This window comes from Stomoxys calcitrans, chromosome 5, assembly GCF_963082655.1.
Source record: "Stomoxys calcitrans chromosome 5, idStoCalc2.1, whole genome shotgun sequence".
In the NCBI taxonomy this organism is placed as follows: Eukaryota; Metazoa; Arthropoda; class Insecta; order Diptera; family Muscidae; genus Stomoxys; species Stomoxys calcitrans.
In genome coordinates, this window is record NC_081556.1 from 147,860,771 (window position 1) to 147,881,038 (window position 20,268).

Consider the following 20,268-nt stretch of genomic DNA (forward strand, 5'->3'; position numbering starts at 1 on the left):
CCATGTTGATGCGAGGCTCGGGACTAGTAATGCCTCAAGCGTCTTTGCTACTGGTGAGAGAAGGGAGATCGGTCCGCACGACTCCCAAACTCGGGTCCTTTCCTGGCTTCAGTAGCGGGATCTGCCCATTTTCCAGACATCGGAAACTATAAAAGTGTTAAAAGACAGGTTGAGGACAGTAGTAAGGTACTCAACTCCAGGTAAATCCAGATTCTTCAACATCAATGTAGAGATTCCGTCGGGGCCCAACGATGACATGACATTCGCAACTTCGCCCACGGTAAATTGTGATGGTTGTCCATCGGCTCGGCGACCACTGATACGGCGAATGGCTCTCCTCCTTGCCCTGTCACTCTCGGGATCCACAATAAATAGACGGTTGAACAACCTGGCGCATCTCTTCGGATCAGTCACGGTTACTTCGCCAAAAGTGACTGAGGTCCTGTCATCCCGTCTACCGGGGTTCGAGAGTGACTTAACAATAGACCACAGCTTGCCTAAAACAGTGCCTAAGTTACATTGTTCCAAGTGTTGCAGCCACAAATTACGCTTATGTTCGTTGACTACCCTGTTTATTTCCAGATTCAGTTCGCTGATTCTGGGGTAAGTGTGGTCCATACAACGAATCCCATCACACTCGTCTGCGAGTACCACTGTCTGTGCCAGCCGGTATAAAGCGAGCCGCTGCTCTGTTAATGACGTCTCGGAATTTCCTCTCGGCCACTGGCACATCCGAGGGTGGTGGCAGTTCACTGAAGCGGCGATTGGTATACTCTCGGAAGCCAGGCCGATTGGGATTGAGAGTATACTACGCCACTGTTCTTATATTTACCTATCAATTATGGACAGCACAATACGTTCTTAGTCAGTTTAATTTCGCACAGTGGAATGGAAATTTTACATGGTTATAGCTGAGGTGTTAACCTGCTTATGTGCAAAATTTCATGGCCCTAGAGCGCTTGAGGGCCCATTGGGGGCCTTCAAAGTTGGTCACCTCAGCCCTACAAAATTTTGTTCGGGCTGGCAAAAAAAAAGCGCCACCTAAACCTGAACACAAATTTGAATGTCATATTCGTAATCTACTCCATTAGCCATGGTCGGCTAATGTGACCATTTGGGGGTATTTGGGGGGTGGGGCGACCTCCCATTACTTGGACCTACTTTTATATATGCCATATATGTAATCTACTGCCAAATTTATTTCATTTGAGTCCCATATTGACATGAACGTCGAATATATCTGTTTAGATGAGTTTTGGGGTTGGGTCGGCCCGCTGGGTACTTGGACCCAAAATTTGAATACAATATTCGTTTTCTAGTCTCTAATACCTTTCATTTGATACCCATATTGTGCCTATCGGCCAACTTTTGATTTTGGGTGGTGTTTTTGGGGTATGGGGGAGGGTCCGCCCCCATCCTACATCAAAAAAATATATAGCCTATGTTTCCTTCCAGACCATTCTATACAATCTGTGAAAATTTTAAGAAAATCAGTTCAGCCGTTTTTAAGTCTACGGAACAAACAAACAAACCGAGTCCCATATAGTCATAATTGGTTAATATGCCCATTGACCGTTTTCGGGGGGTTGGTGTGACACCCTAAACTTCAATCTGATTTTGTATGCCTGATTCGTAATCTACTGCCGAATACCTTCCATTTGAGCCCCATATTGATATGAACGTTCAATTTGTCTGATGGGAGGAGTTTTGGGGCTAGCACGACTTCCTGGGTACTTGGATTCAATTTCTAATACCATATTCGCATTCTACTCTCTAATAGCTTTCTTTTGATACCCATATTGTCATTATCGACCCACTTTTGTTATTGGGCGGTGTGTTTGGGGTAACGGGGGAGGGTCCGCCCCCTTCCGATATCAACAAATTATATAGCCTGTTCCTTCTTCCTGACTATAGTCCTAATCTACTTCCGAATGCCTTTCATTTGAGTCTCATATTGTCATGCTCGTCCAATAAACCTATTTTAGGGCGTTTTGGGGTTGGGGCGGCCCTCCCAGTTTTGGACCCAATTTTCAATACCATATTCGTACTCTACTCCAGAATACCTTTCATTTGAGTACCATATTGTCCAGATCGGTACACTTTTATTATGGCGTGGTACTTTTGGAGTAAGGGGGAGAGTCCGCTCCCCCTTCCGACATAAAAAATTATATTGTGTTTCCCTGCAGATCGACCTTATGTTTCCCTCCAGACCGACCTACACAATCTGTGAAAATTTCAAGGTAGTCAGTTTAGCCGTTTTTGAGTCTTACGGAACAAGCCGGCAAACAAACAAACACAAATGCATTTTTATACCGACCACCACGGAGGCCTTCGTAGCGCAGAGGTTAGCATGTCGGCCTATGACGCTGAACGCCTGGGTTCGAATCCTGGCGAGACCATCATAAAAATTTTCATCGGTGGTTATCCCCTCCTAATGCTGGCGACATTTGTGAGGTACTATGCCATGTTAAAACTTCTCAAAAGAGGCAGTGCGATACCGTTCGGACTCGGCTATAAAAAGGAGGCCCCTTATCATTATCGGACTCCACTCATTGATATGTGAGAAGTTTGCCCCTGTTCCTTAATGTTCATAGGCAAATTTGCAATTTTTTTGCCCACCACGGTCATTCCGTTTGTAACACCTCGAATTTTTCGTCTAAGACCCCATAAAGTATATATATTCTTGATCGTCTTGACGTTCTGAGTCGATTTAGCCATGTCCGTCCGTCCGTCTGTCGAAATCACCATAGCGGCCGTACGCGTAGAGCTAGCTGCTTCAATTTTGCACAGATACTTAATATTGAAGTTGGTCGTTGGGAACTGCAAATGGGCCATATCGGTTCAGATTTCGATATAACTCCCATAGGAACCCATCTCCCCATTTGACTTCTTGAGCCCCTGGAAGACACAATTTTTGTCTGCTTTGGCTGCATGCAGTGTTCTGTTATGACTTTCAACAACTGAGCCAAGTACGGATCAAATCGGTTTATAACCTGGTATAGCTCCCATATAAGATGATCAGCCGATTTGATTTCCTGAGCCCCTGGAAGCCGCAATTTTAGCTGAGTTCCGTGCTGAGTGCGGTCCAAATCGGTCTATAATCTGATATAGCTCCCATATACATCGATCTCTCGATTTGACTTCTTGAGTCCTTACAAGCCGCAATCTTTGTCCAATTTAGCTTAAATTTTGCACAAAGTGATCTGTTATGAATTTCAACAACTGTGCCAAGTACGGTCCAAATCGGTCTATAACCTAATATAGCTTCCATATAAACCGATATCCCGATTTGACTTCTTGAGCCCTTACAAGCCGCAATTTTTGTCGGCTTTGGCTGAAATTTTCCATATGGTTTTCTGTTATGACTTTTAACAACTGTGCCGAGTACGGTACAAATCCGTCTATAAGCTGATATAGCTCCCATATGAACCGATCTCTCGATTTTACTTCTTGAGCCCCTGGAAGCCACAATTTTTGTCTGATTTAGCTAAAATTTTGCATGTGGTGTTCCGTTATAACTTCCAACAACTGTGCCGAGTACGGACCAAATCGGTCTATAACCCGATATAGCTCCCATATAAACCGATCTCCCGATTTGACTTCTTAAGTCCTTACAGCTGCAATTTTTGTCCGATTTGGCTGAAATTTTCCATATGGTGTTCTGTTATGTCTTTTAACAACTGTGCCAAGTACGGTCTAAATCGGTCTATAACCTGGTATAGCTCACATATACACTGATCTCCTGATTTGACTTATTGGTCCTCTGCAAGCCGCAATTTTTGTCCGATTTTGCTGAAATCTTCCATATGGTGTTCTCTTATGACTTTTAACAACTGTGCCGAGTACGGTCCAAATCGGTCTATAACCTGATATAGCTCCCATATACACCGATCTCCCTATTTGACTTCTTGAGCCTCTGGAAGCCACAATTTTTGTCCGATTTGGCTGAAATTTTGCATATGGTGTCCTGTTAGGACTTCCAACAACTGCGCCGAGTACGGTCCAAATCGGTTCATAACCCATTATAGCTCCCATATAAACCGATCTCCCGATTTGACTTCTTAAGCCCTTACAAACCGCAATTTTTGTCCTATTTCGTTACTCAATTTTTTTTATTCGTCTACAGTTGTAGACTTCAGGGAACTAAAGCAGTCAAGTCTTCTTAAAGCTATGCGTTACGCTATTGTAACTCTTATAAAAGAATGGGGCACCTCATCATTAATTCGCCAAGCCCTTTCTATTTAAAAGAAATCATCCCTCTTTCACTAATGGACTTTTTCGTACACCATTGCGTATGATTGTTTGGGATTGAGTGCAACATGTCGTATAAGTAATAAAGTTTTCGTTGGAACTAAACATAAAGGTCAGTCATTGCAGAAATGTCTTCGGTCACTAAGCTCAACTCGAAAGAGATATAAAAGTATAAATAAAAACTAAATAGTTGGTAAAAATTATCTCAAATTTGTTTATAACAAATCAATGTTTTATATGAACAAATTACCATGTGTGGCATAAATAACTTTTAATGAGACTTGTTTTCATCCGTATTAAAAAAAACATACATAACCATAAATTATGATTAATGATCATATACCTCAATTGGAGAATGATTTATTGAAACGAACTGAAAGTTGTAGACTCATATAAAAACTAATGAACGCGACTGGGTGATGTTTTGATGAAGGCAATACAGCGAAGCGAAAACAACACAACACTAAAAAAAAATGCAGAAAATATAATAAAAAGAAAGAAATTTAAAAAAAAAATGAAATAAAAAAACTTAATTTGAATAAAATATAAAATAAATCAAATTAAGATTAAGATTCAAAAAAAATAAATTGATATAAATAAAAATATAATAAAATAAAAAGAAACAAGTAAAAGTGTTCTAAGTTCAGCCGGGCCGAATCTTGGGAACCCACCACCATGGATTCTGCTAAAAATTTGTGAAAATAAATTTCGTTTTCTAATCTCAAATACCTTTCATTTGAGCCACATATTGGCATGGTCGAAAAAATTTTATCCTTTGGGGGTGTTTTGGGAAGGGGATGATGCCCTAAATACATGGTCCTACATTTGGATATCAAATTCGTATTCTACTAGCAAATACCTTTATCTGAGCCCCATATTGCGATGGTCAGTACAAAATTGCTGTTTGTGGGGTATTTTGGGAAAGTGGTAGACCTCTAGAAAATTAATCCCAAAAGTGTGTATCAATTCTTGTTCTACCCCCAATACCTTTCATTTAAGCTCCATATTGACATGGTCGGAAAATATGCCCGATTTAGGGGTGTTTTGGGGTTTTGGGGTGGTCCCCCAAACACTAAGCCCGCTCTATTCTCATATAACTATATATCATTTATTTGAACCCCATATTGCCATTGGCCTCAAAATTGGATATCAAATTCGTTTTCTAATCTCATTTAAACTTCTTATTGCAAAAGTCAGCAAATATGTCCGGTTTGTGGTATTGGCCCTAAAAACTATAAATATTTAGTTCCACTCTCTTTAAGACCCAAATTGTCTTGGTGAGCAAATACGTCCTATTTGGGGGTTGTTATGATGGTGGGACGTTCCCTAGACAGTTGGTCCCCAATGTTGATATCAGATACGTGATCTACTCCCAAAAACCTTTAATTTGAGCCCCATACATCCATAGTCGGCTAACATGACCGGCTTGGGGGGTGTTTTGGAGGAAGGGCGGCCACTCAGTGATTTGGCCTTGAAAATATATATCGGATTCATGTTCTACTCTAAAAACCCTTTTATTTGAGCTTCATATTGCAATAGTCAGCAAATACTTCCTGTTTGGGTGGTGTTTTGGGGGTGGGGTGGCGCCATAGACACTTTTCCCGAATGTTGATATCAGATTCGTGCTTTACTCCCAAAGACCTATCCCCCTTTGGGGGGATGTTTTTGGGGAGAGGCGGCCCCCCCAAACACTTGGTCCCATATTTGGATATCAGATTCGAATTATGCACTCAAATACCTTTTATTTAAGCCCCATATTCCTATGGTCAGTAAATAAGTCCTGTTTGGGGGGTGTTTTGGGGGAGGGGTGGACCCCCAGAAACGTGGTTCCACATTTGGATATTAGATTCGTATTCTACTCGCAAATACCTTTCATTTGAGTCCCATATTGCTATGGTCGGTAAATATGTCCGATTTAGGGGTGTTTTGGGGGTTGGGGTGGTTCCCCTAACACTTGGTCCGACATTTGGATATCAGATACGTTTTCTTATTCTAAATACCTTTCATTTGAGTCCCATATTGTCGTGATTGGTCTGAATATATGTTTGGTAGGTTTTAGGGTGGGGCGGCCCCCCTAGGTAGCCTATCCGAAATTTGGATACCAAAATTTTATTTTTAGGGTACTATATGAGAGCACTCAAAAATTTCGCTTAAATCGCACCACTCATCTCCGAGATCTGGCGTTTCTGAAAATTAGGGTAAGGGGGAGGGTCCGCCCCCCCCCCCCCCCCCCCCCCCCCCCCCTTTAGATATCTAAAGATGTAGTTCCCTATTTTCACCACGGGATGATTATGCACCATCTGTGAAAATTTCAAGAAAATCGTTTCAGCCGTTTCTGAGTCTATAAGGAACACACAAACAAACAAAGAAACACAAATTGATTTTTAAATATAAGATTTTTTTTTTGCTTTTCAAAATGAAATTTCCAATATTTTTTAAATGTTAAAGGTATTAAATATAGCTGGAGTTTTTTTTTAATTATTTTTATTTTGCCATGAACTCTCATTTCATGCTATTGTTTAATGGGGCTTGTATTGCAGATTAACGCCAATTTGGGTCTTGTTTTACACAACTCTTCTTCTTCTTTGCGAACTATTGATTGCTACTTGTGTGTTTATGGCCTGGTATTTGCTTTACAGCAACACAATATTATTCTCATTTATCTCTTTACGCCTTTTTGCCTCAACAACCTTCGAATTGGTTTAAATATCCATTTTGTAATATGCCATGATATGATTTGCTCAATGCGTTATCAGCGTTATGTTTGTTGCTCTATAGCAGCAGCAGCAGTAGCAGCAGCAGCAGCAGCAACAGGGGCAGCGGCAGAAACAGCCGCCATTGATTGCAGCATTCAATTTATGATGGCTCCAATAACATCGTTTCGTTTTTGTTGTTCTTATTCTCTCTTTTCAGCGCCAAAGGATAAATTCAATTTCAATGTGCGTTTAAATTTGATTTCCTCTCAACCGTTTGTGCAATGCGGACAATTCTTGGATCTTTGCTATTCGACACGTTCATTAGCAGTTAAAGTGGATCCATCGGGGCTTCCAGCGGGCGTGCACAGAGCTGTGTAAGTATGAACAGACACACACACTCACACACATTTACATTGACATGATGCCCTCATGCATATATATACATATAAATTTGTTGCAAACAACTATAACAGCCATTAAACAATGGCATGCTGTGGTATCCAGAGGCTGCTTGGTTTGTGGCCTGTATTCCTGACAACATGATGATAACGGTGATGATTGAATGTCTTTTAAGAATGGACTCTCTGAGCAAATGTCACTTCATTAATTAAAAGTTCAGTGTTAACATCTCTTGCTTTGTCTGTCTGTCTGTCACCACCGTACACTAATGCACACACACACCTGTAGACGGAAGTAATTATAAAAGTTACAAGCATGCAGGCGCAAGTCCAGTCAGGTTGAATCTTATACACCCTTATAACACATTTGTCAAATGTGTTTGACGATTTTTTCAATAGTGTAATTTGATAGCGCCGGTTTATATGGGGGTTCTATAAGCTTTGAAAAACATAGGAAGCATACTCATGATGCTTTCGGCTAGGTTGATCCGGTATATTTTTTATATCCGATTTTGATGTTATTGAAACCCGATTTGTTTGAGTTTTCGAAAAAACTTGGGTATACGTTTGAAAAACCCGGATTTTTTAAACCATGTTTTTGGGTTTTGAAGTCGGGTTTTGGGGTTGTGAACCCGGGTTTTGGGGTTTTGAACCCGGGTTTTGGGATTTTGAACCCGGGTTTTTGGGCTTTGAACCCGGGTTTTGGGGTTTTTAACTCTGGTTTTGAGTAATTTGGGTTCGATATCCATTTTGGTTTTTGAAACCCGGTTTTTAGTTTTTTAAAATCGGTTTTCGGTGTTTGAATCCCGCTTTTTAGTTTTTTGAAACCGGTTTTTGTTTTTTGGAAATCTTTTTTTTGTTTTTTGAAAACCGGCTTATGGAGTTTAAAAAAATTGTGTTTCCGGTTTTTCGAAAGCCGGATATTCGCTTAAACTAATCGTTCATTAATTTAATTATAAAAGTTACAAGCATGCAGACGCAAGTCCAGTCAGGTTGAATCTTATACACCCTTATAACACATTTGTCAAATGTGTTTGACGATTTTTTCAATAGTGTAATTTGATAGTGCCGATTTATATGGAGGTTATATAAGCTTTGAAAAACAGAGGAAGCGTAATTATGGTGCTTTCGGCTAGGTTGATCAGGTATATTTTTGTTACCCGCTTTTTATGTTTTTGAAACCCGATTTTTTGAGTTTTCGAAAAAACTTGGGTCTACGTTTGCAAAACTCGCAGTTTTTAAACCATGTTTTTGGGTTTTGAAGTCGGGTTTTGGGGTTGTTAACGCGGGTTTTTGGGTTTTGAACCCGGGTTTTTGGGTTTTGAACCCGGGTTTTGGGGTTTTGAACTCTGGTTTTGAGTAATTTAGATTCGATAACCATTTCTGTTTTTGAAACCCGGCTTTTAGTCTTTTAAAACCGGTTTTCAGTTTTTGAATTCCGCTTTTTAGATTTGTTTTAAAACCGGTTTTTGATTTTTGGAAACCTTTTTTTTCGTTTTTTGAAAACCGGGTTATGGAGTTTAAAAAAATTGGGTTTTTGGTTTTTCGAAAGCCGGATTTTCGGTTAAATTGATCTTTCATTAATTTAATAATAAAAGTTACAAGCATGCAGGCGCAAGTCTAGTCAGGTTGAATCTTATACACCCTTATAACACATTTGTCAAATATGTTGGACGACTTTTCCAACAGTGTAATTTGATAGTGCCGATTTATATCGGGGTTATATAAGCTTTGAAAAACATAGAAAGCATAATTATGGTGTTTTCGGCTAAGTTGATTAGGTATTTTTTAGATAGTCGGCTTTTTTAAACCAATTTTTGAGTTTTCTATAAAACTTGGGTCTACGTTTGTAAAACCCCGACTTTTTAAAAAAAGTTTTGGGATTTTGAACCCGTGTTTTGGGGGATTGAACCCGGGTTTTGGGAAGTTGTAACGCGGGTTTTGGCGTTTTTAACCCGGGTTTTGGGGTTTTAAACCCGGGGTTTTGGGTTTTGAATCCGCGTTTTGGGGTTTTGAACACTGGTTTTAAGTAATTTGGATTCGACATCCATTTTTAGTTTTTGGTTTTTGAAAACCGTTAAAAAAAAAATTTGGTTTCCGGTTTTTCGAAAACCGGATGTTCAGTTAAATGAATCTTTAATTTTATACAATTACTAGTGATTCGCTTCGCTACTCCCAATTTCCAAGAGCCTAGGTATGCACTCAGTTTATAAGATCATGAAGTTTTGAAATAATTGCATAGAAAATTACAGAAATCGGTTTCCTAATGTAAAGAAAGTACCAAATAGCCCAATATAAATTGTCAAGTTATAAATGAATCGCAGTTTTGAGCGCTTTAGCCTAATTTGTAAAGAAAGTAGCATTTTCTATGTTTAAGTACCTATTTTGCACTTCTTGATACCAAAATGTGCGAATTTTGAACGTACCATTTGGTCACCCATTATATATTTCCTTCTTATGCCAAATTTCAGACCTCTAGCTCCATTTGCAAAGAAAGTGCCAAATGGTACAAGTTTTGGTACCAAAATGTATGAATTTTTAATAGATTATGTAGTCACCCATCATATAGTTCTTAGTTGTGCTTGCATGCTAAATTTCAGACCTCTAGCTTCAGCTATGAAGAAAGTACCAAATGGTACCAATTTTGGTACCAAAATGTGCGAATGGTGAATAGATCATTTAGCCACTCAATATTTATTTCTTAGTTGTACCTTCATAACAAATTTCAGACCTCAGGCTCCATCTGAATAGAATTTACAAGATGGTACCAATTTTGGTACCAAATTGTACGAATTTTGAATAGATCATTTAGTCATCCCTCATTTATTTCTTGGTTGTACCTACATGCCAAAAGTTGGACCTCTCTCTAGCTCCATCTATAACGAATATTCCAAATCGTACCAATTTTGGTACCAAAATGTTTGAATTGTGAAAAAATCATTTAGTCACCCATCATATATTACTGAGTTGCACCTTCATACAAAATTTCATATCTCAAGTTCCATCTGAACAGAAAGTATAAAATGGTACCAATTTTGGTACCAAAATATATGAATTTTGAATCGATCATTTAGTCATCCATCATTTATTTCTTAGTTGTACCTACATGCCAAATTTCGGACCTCTCTAGCTCCATCTATAACGAAAGTACCAAATAGTACCAATTTTGGTACCAAAATGTGCCAATGGTAAAAAAAATCATTTAGTCATTAAGCTTTACTAACGTGCCAATTTTCAGACCCTCATCCTGTTGCACCAGATGTCTTTTAAGTCAAATTTCAAAATTCTATCTCTATCCATGTACAAATGTACCCTGTACGAAGTTCACCCATTTCGTACCATTTTGGTACTTTTTTAGTACCTTAATGTAAAAATTTCCAAAAACTCTTATAGTCACACAATTATGGTTGCCAAAGTGTACCTAAGTTCCAAAATTCAGAGCTCTAATTCAATTTACAAAGAAAGTACCAAGCAGTACCAAATGCGGTACTAAGCGTACTATTTCTCCAACTTCCGGTACGACTCAAAATTTTTCATCAAACCCTATTTTTACGAGACGCTCTTTAATTTGAGTCCAAGAACATAATTCTATACCCTTTCGCGCTTGGCAAATATGTACCATTTTGTTCTTTTTATACACACCACCGAAAGATGGGGGTATATTCTTTTTGTCATTTCGTTTGCAACACATCGAAATATCCGTTTCCGGTCCTATTAAGCATATAAATTCTTGATCAGGGTAAATATCTAAGGCGATTTAGCCATGTCCGTCCGTCTGTCTGTTGAAATCACGCTAAAGATTTTAAAAATAGTGGTATTGAGCTGAAACTTCGTACAGATTTTTTTTTTGTCCATAAGCAGGTTAAGTTCGAAGTTGGGCTACGTCGGACTATATCTTGATATAACCCCCATATAGACCGATCCGCTGATTTATGGTCTTAGGCCCATAAAAGCCACATTTATTATTCGATTTTGCTAAAATTTGGGACAGTGAGTTGCGTTAGGTCACTCGACATCCATCTTCAATTTGTCCCATATCGGTTCAGATTTGGATATAGCTGCCATATAGACCGATCTCTCGATTTAAGCTTTTGCGCCCATAAAAGGCGCATTTATTGTCTAATGTCGTTGAAGTTAGGGACAGTGAGCTAAGTTAGACCCCTCGACATCTTCCTGCAATATGGCACAGATCGGGTCAGATTTGGATATAGCTGCCATATAGACCAATCTCTCGATTTAAGGTCTTGGGACCATAAATGTCGCATTTATTGTCCGATTTTGCTGAAATTTGAGACAGTGAGTTGTGTTAGGCCCTTCAACATCATTATTCAATTTGGCTCAGATCGGTCCAGATTTGGATATAGCTGCCATATAGACCGATCTTTCACTACAAGGTCTTGGGCCCATAAAAGGCGCATTTATTGCCGAAATTTGAGACATTGAGTTGTGTTAGGCTCTTCGACTACATTCTGCATTTTGGCCCAGATCGGTCCAGATTTGTATATAGCTGCCATATAGACCGATCTTTCAATATTAGGTTATGGGCCCATAAAAGGCGCATTTATTGTTCGAATTCGCCAAAATTTGGCCGTTTGGGCTGGGCGATGATCAGTCAGTCAGGCAGCAACCAGTCAGTCACGCAACTCTTTTATATATATAGATTGAAATTATCGATTAAATGTTGGCCTTTGGAAAAACTTTCATATAAACCTCGACGAAAATTTACCGAGAAAATTGCATACAATTTTGTCTTCTGATAAAACTCCATTAAATTTTGTGTTAAGAGAAAATTTCTTAAAACTTTTGTCTTTGGAAACATTTTTTTTAGAAATTTTGTCTTTAAAGAAAATTTTAAATGATTCAATTTCAAAGTGCAACAAACGGATTGACTAAGTTAATATACCCTCAATGCTATGGTGCTGAGTTCAACAAATTAATATGCCACCCGCCATCTGGAGGCGGTCATAAAAACTACTTTAGGATGAAAACTGAAAAAAAAAGAAAGTGAATGCTTAAGAATGGCCACGGGCATATAGGCTTCCTCGTACATATACCAATATATGGAACAAATGTATAAAATCCCACATATTTTTTTCTTGTTTGCTTGCAATGTCGCCTTTCAACGTTTCACAAATACATATAATAACACACATATCAACATACACAAATACATAAAACATATATGTTTTAATTGAAATATATTCATAAAATAAAAAATAATTCATACTCAAGTCAAGTCGTTATTTGTTGCATGCATATGTTCTCCGGCTGCCTTAATGGTTTCCACATTTACAATGCACAAATACATGTGCATATGTATCCATGAAGGAATGTTCATGCCGTCGTGGTTATAGCTCTGATTGTGTTTATTATTGAAATAATGTCACACAGTGTAATGTTAACTGCATACAATTTGATGAAATTTTCTCTATACTCAATTTTTTATGAAATTTTTACTAAAGACAAAATTTCTATGAAATTTGTACTAAATACCAAATTTCTCTGAAATTTGTACTAAATACCAAATTTCTCTGAAATTTGTACTAAAGACAAAATTTCTATGAAATTTTACCTAAGACAAAATTTTAATGAAATTTTACCTAAAGACAAAATTTCTATGAAATTTTACCTAAAGACAAAATTTCTATGAAATTTTACCTAAAGACAAAATTTCTATGAAATTTTACCTAAAGACAAAATTTCTATGAAATTTTACCTAAAGTCAAAATTTCTATGAAATTTTACCTAAAGACAAAATTTCTATGAAATTTTACCTAAAGACAAAATTTCTATGAAATTTTACCTAAAGACAAAATTTCTATGAAATTTTATCTAAAGACAAAATTTCTATGAAATTTTACCTAAAGACAAAATTTCTATGAAATTTTACCTAAAGACAAAATTTCTATGAAATTTTACCTAAAGACAAAATTTCTATGAAATTTTACCTAAAGGCAAAATTTCTATGAAATTTGACCTAAAGACAAAATTTCTATGAAATTTGACCTAAAGACAAAATTTCTATGAAATTTGACCTAAAGACAAAATTTCTATGAAATTTGACCTAAAGACAAAATTTCTATGAAATTTGACCTAAAGACAAAATTTCTATGAAATTTGACCTAAAGACAAAATTTCTATGAAATTTGACCTAAAGACAAAATTTCTATGAAATTTTACCTAAAGACAAAATTTCTATGAAATTTTACCTAAAGACAAAATTTCTATGAAATTTTACCTAAAGACAAAATTTCTATGAAATTTTACCTAAAGACAAAATTTCTATGAAATTTTACCTAAAGACAAAATTTCTATGAAATTTTACCTAAAGACAAAATTTCTATGAAATTTTACCTAAAGACAAAATTTCTATGAAATTTTACCTAAAGACAAAATTTCTATGAAATTTTACCTAAAGACAAATTTTCTATGAAATTTTACCTAAAGACAAAATTTCTATGAAATTTTACCTAAAGACAAAATTTCTATGAAATTTTACCTAAAGACAAAATTTCTATGAAATTTTACCTAAAGACAAAATTTCTTTGAAATTTTACCTAATGACAAAATTTTTATGAAATGCTACCTAAAGGCAAAATTTCTATGAAATTTTACCTAAAGACAAAATTTCTATGAAATTTTCTCACACATGACAAAATTTCTATGAATTTTTCTCACACATTAAGACTAATGACAAAATTTCGATAAACTTTACCTAAAGACAAAATTTCTATGTAGGTTAGGTTAGTTTTAAGTGACAGTCTATCATCAGACTCACTTAGATGTCCATTCTGATACCACAGGAACAGAAGAAGGAAGATGCCTTCTAGTTCCTACCGTTGAACCATCCAGATTGCTTTTAAAAGCCCAACTACTTGCGAATCCCCTAAATCAGACAGGTTCTTAAAGAAAAGGTGGAACTTCTATTGCGGGACACATACAGAAGGTGTTCTATAGTTTCTCCTCACAGCTTCTGCAAAAGTCGTTGCTGGCTACCTTCAGTCTGTCAGCATGTTTTCCAATTGGACAGTGACGGACACAGTGACTGAGACGTCTGTTCTAGCCAATGACTGCGAAGCAGTAGACATCTTCAAGTCTAGATGAGGCCAAATAGTTTTGGAATGCTCAAAGCCCCCTCCTTGTGACCATCTATCATTCGTTTCCCTTCGGGCCTGGTCCTGAAAACTTAGCTTACATGTCGCTAGAGGCATACCCACAGATTACAGTATCCCTGGAATGTGTAGGGTAGTTCCTAGTCTCGCAAGTTCATCCGCTTTACAATTCTCTGGGATATCTCTGTGGCCCGGCATCTCGTTAAGAGAACTGCAACAGTCGAGGGCGATTTTTGTGTTCAGAAATACGTTCTTAAGGGATTTAATGGCTGCATGGCTGTCTGAGAAGATATTTATGCCAATCGTCGTATGACATTATATCTCAGCTATTCTACCAATTCCTTAATAGCAAGGAACTCCGCTTGATCCAAACTGCAGAGGTCGGGTAAAATTTCAAAGAAATTTTGTCTTTAGGTAAAATTTCATAGAAACTTTGTCTTTAGGTAAAATTTCATAGAAATTTTGTCTTTAGGTAAAATTTCATAGAAATTTTGTCTTTAGGTAAAATTTCATAGAAATTTTGTCTTTAGGTAAAATTTCATAGAAATTTTGTCTTTAGGTAAAATTTCATAGAAATTTTGTCTATAGGTAAAATTTCATAGAAATTTTGTCTTTAGGTAAAATTTCATAGAAATTTTATCTTTAGATAAAATTTCATAGAAATTTTGTCTTTAGGTAAAATTTCATAGAAATTTTGTCTTTAGGTAAAATTTCATAGAAATTTTGTCTTTAGGTAAAATTTCATAGAAATTTTGTCTTTAGGTAAAATTTCATAGAAATTTTGTCTTTAGGTAAAATTTCATAGAAATTTTGTCTTTAAGTAAAATTTCATAGAAATTTTGTCTTTAGGTAAAATTTCATAAAAATTTTGTCTTTAGGTAAAATTTCATAGAAATTTTGTCTTTAGGTAAAATTTCATAGAAATTTTGTCTTTAGGTAAAATTTCATAGAAATTTTGTCTTTAGGTAAAATTTCATAGAAATTTTGTCTTTAGGTAAAATTTCATAGAAATTTTGTCTTTAGGTAAAATTTCATAGACATTTTGTCTTTAGGTAAAATTTCATAGAAATTTTGTCTTTAGGTAAAATTTCATAGAAATTTTGTCTTTAGGTAAAATTTCATAGAAATTTTGTCTTTAGGTAAAATTTCATAGAAATTTTGTCTTTGGGTAAAATTTCATAGAAATTTTGTCTTTAGGTAAAATTTCATAGAAATTTTGTCTTTAGGTAAAATTTCATAGAAATTTTGTCTTTAGGTAAAATTTCATAGAAATTTTGTCTTTAGGTAAAATTTCATAGAAATTTTGTCTTTAGGTAAAATTTCATAGAAATTTTGTCTTTAGGTAAAATTTCATAAAAATTTTGTCTTTAGGTAACATTTCATAGAAAATAAGTAAAATTTCCTAGAAATTAGGTAAAACTGTTGTCCGAACCGTTGGGTGAACGGGCTTTTTGTTGTTTCGCTCCGCCAGAATTTTCCTGTAACACATAATTTCCATGACATTTTCTATAGAGACAAAATTTCCATGAAATTTTCTTTTTCTTTGTTGTCTTTGAATCTTATAACACCAATGGGCTTTTTATTGCATTCACCCATCTCTTTTATCTTTTGTTGCTTAGTCATCCAAGATATTAGTGTTTGATGCTACACTTTAGATTAAGAAAAGCATGTCACTTAGAATATTTCATTTGATGCATAAATATAAATTTAATGTTTACTAATATTACAAGGGGTTATTACATTAGGAAATGTTTTATTTATATATAAACATCTACTGTGCATCTCTTAAAAAACCTTCATCTTTATATACACACACATGCATATGCATGCATATGTATATATGTTTGTAGTGCACAAGATTTCATTTATTACATATAAATGTGCACACATGTAACACATAACAACAACACGTGTGTAATGCTTTACACGTTAACAGAGGGAGAGAGTAAACCCATACAATTGTAGTTTCCTTTGACAATTTTATAAATTTGTGCACATACAAATGTAAGTGCATTTCTTTCTTTCATTTTCTTTGGTAATTGCTTGCACAAGCTACCTTTCATAAGAATCGTCATCTCCAGCACCATCAACATCATCATCATCATCATTGTTCTCATCATCTCTACACATGTTCTCATGTACTATACTCGTATTTGTCCTACTAACATTGGTGTTGTTGTCATGGTTTTTTTTATAACTTTTTGTATTCTTGTTTTGGTTCTTTCATTTTACAGAATACGCGCATTCGACACATCCTGCGTACAAAAGGGCTCATTATTTGAAATACCCGTTACGGTTGTGCAGCCCCATAGAATTGATTGGCAAGAGAGTCGTCTCTATCAGCCCACCACACAGAATGCTGATGGCAGCATTGAATTCCAACCCAACACCATACAAAGAGAGTTCATTTTGGTGCCTCCAAGAGCCACATGGGCAGGTAAGCTGATTTTGCTATTTTTTCTAGTGCAACATACATGAGGAGAGGGGAGTGGTAAAGGGGTAGCGCAGGGGGATTATATCAAGTGCATTCTGTGTATGCGTATTATTTAGTAGGGGGGTTAAGTGCCAAACAAACAAACAAACCAATTCACAAATAAACTGCCAAGGCGGAGAACAAAGGCTTGGTGGAGCTGCAGGGGAGGAATCAATACTCTCAAAGCATTGCTGACAAATTGTCAATTTGTCTTTGTGCACCAACACCAAGGTGATAATAGAATCGCAAATATGCTTTGGCCAATTTCTATGCAATTTGTTGCACCATTATATTTTCCTCCATAAGCGTAGGTGGCACGATGCTACTGCTGTTGCTGCTTCGCCATCATTGCCCATGGCATCAATTGCTTGGCAACCTTTAATGTCTTTGGTGAAGGTGATCATCGCTTCACACGTCAGCCATTCATACAAGGAATTACTCTGAAATGAGGGTTATTAGGGTGAAAGAGACTTTCTTCACCACTTCATGTAACACCTCCTTTTGCTACCCCAAATAATTTATCATCGTCGATGAGGTGATATTGAATTTCTATCATTGAGTGCATTCCATTCGCTTTCAATGATGAGAAGTTTATTTGCACTGATGAAAACCAAATACCTATAAATAATGTTGTGAAAGATTGCTTGCCATAGGAATTATTCTAGGAAATTAAATTGTATTTTTTTTCCATTGGAAATGAAGAAAAAAAAAAAATAAAATAAAATAAAATTGATCAAAACTCTATTTCTATAGAAAGTTTTTATAATTTTTTCTCTAAACAAATTTTGGTAAAATTTCATTTCTGTAGAAAATTTTGGAAAATTATAATTTTTTTTTTTTTTTTGAAAATTTGGCAAAATTTTATTTTGATACGAATAAAATTTTGTTTTTATAGGAAACCAGCTGGTCCAATGTGCTTCGCTACACCCTAAAGTGCTTGCGTGGGGCCCCATTTTGACATGGTCCAAATTTGAATATATGTTATATTCGTATTTAACTCTCAAATACCTCTCATTAGAATCCCACATTGTCCCGTTTGGTTACATGTATGTTTAGGGGATTATTTTGGGGGGGGGGGGGGGGGGGGGGTGTACCCCCCGGGAACTGAATAATAATGAATAATTTTTATATAAGTTTCGTATTCTGCCCCGAAGTACCTTTTGTTTCACTCCCATATTGTCCCGTTCGGTGTATATGACCATTTGTGGAATATTTTTGGGGTGAGGCAACCCATATTGTCCCGCTTGGTATACATGTACGTTTGGGTCATAATTTTGGGGTGGAGTGACCCCCGGGAATTGAACCAAATTTTTATATAACTTCTTTTTTTCTTATTCTACTCTCAAATACCTTTCGTTTGACTCCCATATTGTCCCGTTCGGTGTACATGCCCATTTGGGTCATAATTTTGGGGTGAAGCAAACCCCCTGGAAATAGACCCAAAGTTTCGTATTCTACCTGCAATTATCTTTCATTTGACAGCCATATTGCCCCAATTGGTAAGCATGCCATTTTTGGAGGGGGCACGGCCCCCCGACACTTAAAGACAAATTTTTATATCAAATTCGTACTCGTTTGATGCCTATATTGTCCCAATTGGTAAACATGTCCGTTTGGAGGGGTTTATGGGTAGGGCCATATTGCCCCTAATCGGTAAACATATCATTTTTGGACGGTTTTTGGAGATGGGCGGGCCTCCCGACACTTGAGGTCAAATTTTTATATTAAATTCGTAATCTACTCTTACCTACCTTTCATTTGATGCCTATATTGTCCGTTTGGGGGGTTTATGGGTAGGGCCACATTGCCCCAATAGGTAAACATGGGCGGTTTTTGGAGGTGGCACGCCCCTCCCCGACACTTCAGGTCTTATTTTAATATCAAATTCGTACTCTACTCTTAAATACCTTTCATTTGATGCCTATCTTATTCCAATTGGTAAACATGTCCGTTTGGGTGGGTTTATGGGTAGGCCCATATTGCCCGAATTGGTAAACATGTCACTTTTGGACGGTTTTTGGAGGTGGCACGGGTCCCCCTGACACTTCAGGTCAAATTGTTATGTCAAGTTCGTACTCTTCTCTTACATACCTTTCATTTCATGCCCATATTGTCCCAATTGGTAAACATGTCCATTTGGGGGGGTTTATGGGTAGGGCGTCCCCCCACGCCTATTTGACCTCTAAGTTCTATACCAATTTTGAGTTTTTGGGTAACCATAATGGACCATACACAATTTCGGTTAAATCTATGCACCTAGGGTTTTTGGAAATTGCGGTTAGGCGAAGGATATAACAAAATGAATCACCCTATTTCCACCGGGGAAGACCTAACTTCACCATCTCAGAACATTTCATGAAAATCGGTTCAGTTGTTTTCGAGTCTACTGTGACAAATCAGCTAAGCGCAAAACTTTCGTATTTATACGCACTACCGAAGGATGGGGGTATATTCATTTTGTTATGCCGTTTGCAACGCATCGAAATTCATTCATTTCCGACCCTATAAAGTATATATATTCTTGGACCTTGTTAAAATCTAAGACCGTCTTAGCCATAACCGCCCATCCGTCTGTCTGTTGAAATCAAGCTACAGTCTTTAAACTAAAGATAATGACCTGAAACTTTGCACAGATTTCTTTTTTTGTCGTTAGGCAGGTAAAGTTTCAAGATGGGCTATCTCGGTCTATATCTTGATATAGCTCCAATATAGACCGATCTCCCGAATTAGGGTCTAAGGCTCATAAAAGCTGTATTTATTTCCCGATTTCGCTGGAATTTGGCACAATGACTTTTGGTAAGGTCCCCGACCTCTGTGTTGAATATGGTCCAGATCGGTCAGTATCTTAATATATCCCCCATATAGACCGATCTCCCGATTTAGGGCCTTGGGCTTATAAAAGCTGTATTAATTATCCGACTTGGCTGAAATTTGGTACAATGAGTTGTGTTGAGATGCCCGACATATGTGCCGAATATGGTTCAAATCGGTCTATATCTTAATATAGACCCCATTTAAACCGATCTCCCGTTTTAAGGCCCAAGGTCCATAAAAGCCACATTTATTATCTGATTTCGCTGACATTTGGCACAATGGTTTGTGCTAAGATCCCCGACATCAGTGCCGAATATGGTTCAAATCGGTCTATATCTTAATATAGCCCCCATAGAGACCGATCTCCCGATTTAGGTTCGTAGGCTCCTAAAAGCTGTATTTATTACCTGATTTGGCTGAAATTTGGTACAATGAGTTGTGTTGAGATGCTCGACATTTGTGCCGAATATGGTCCAAATGGGTCAGTATCTTAAAATAGTCCCCATATAGACCGATCTCCCGAT

The 20,268-nt window shown here is 36.9% G+C and overlaps 1 protein-coding gene across 1 annotated transcript in view; it reads left to right on the forward strand.

The window, feature by feature from the left end:
- Positions 1–20,268, forward strand: part of LOC106085193 (tripeptidyl-peptidase 2) — a 237,803-nt gene that overhangs the window by 36,804 nt on the left and 180,731 nt on the right. Inside the window, exons 10-11 of the mRNA XM_059368489.1 lie at positions 7,165–7,321; positions 16,692–16,894. Coding sequence (XP_059224472.1) covers positions 7,165–7,321; positions 16,692–16,894 — 360 coding nt within the window. The remainder of the gene's footprint in view (positions 1–7,164; positions 7,322–16,691; positions 16,895–20,268) is intronic.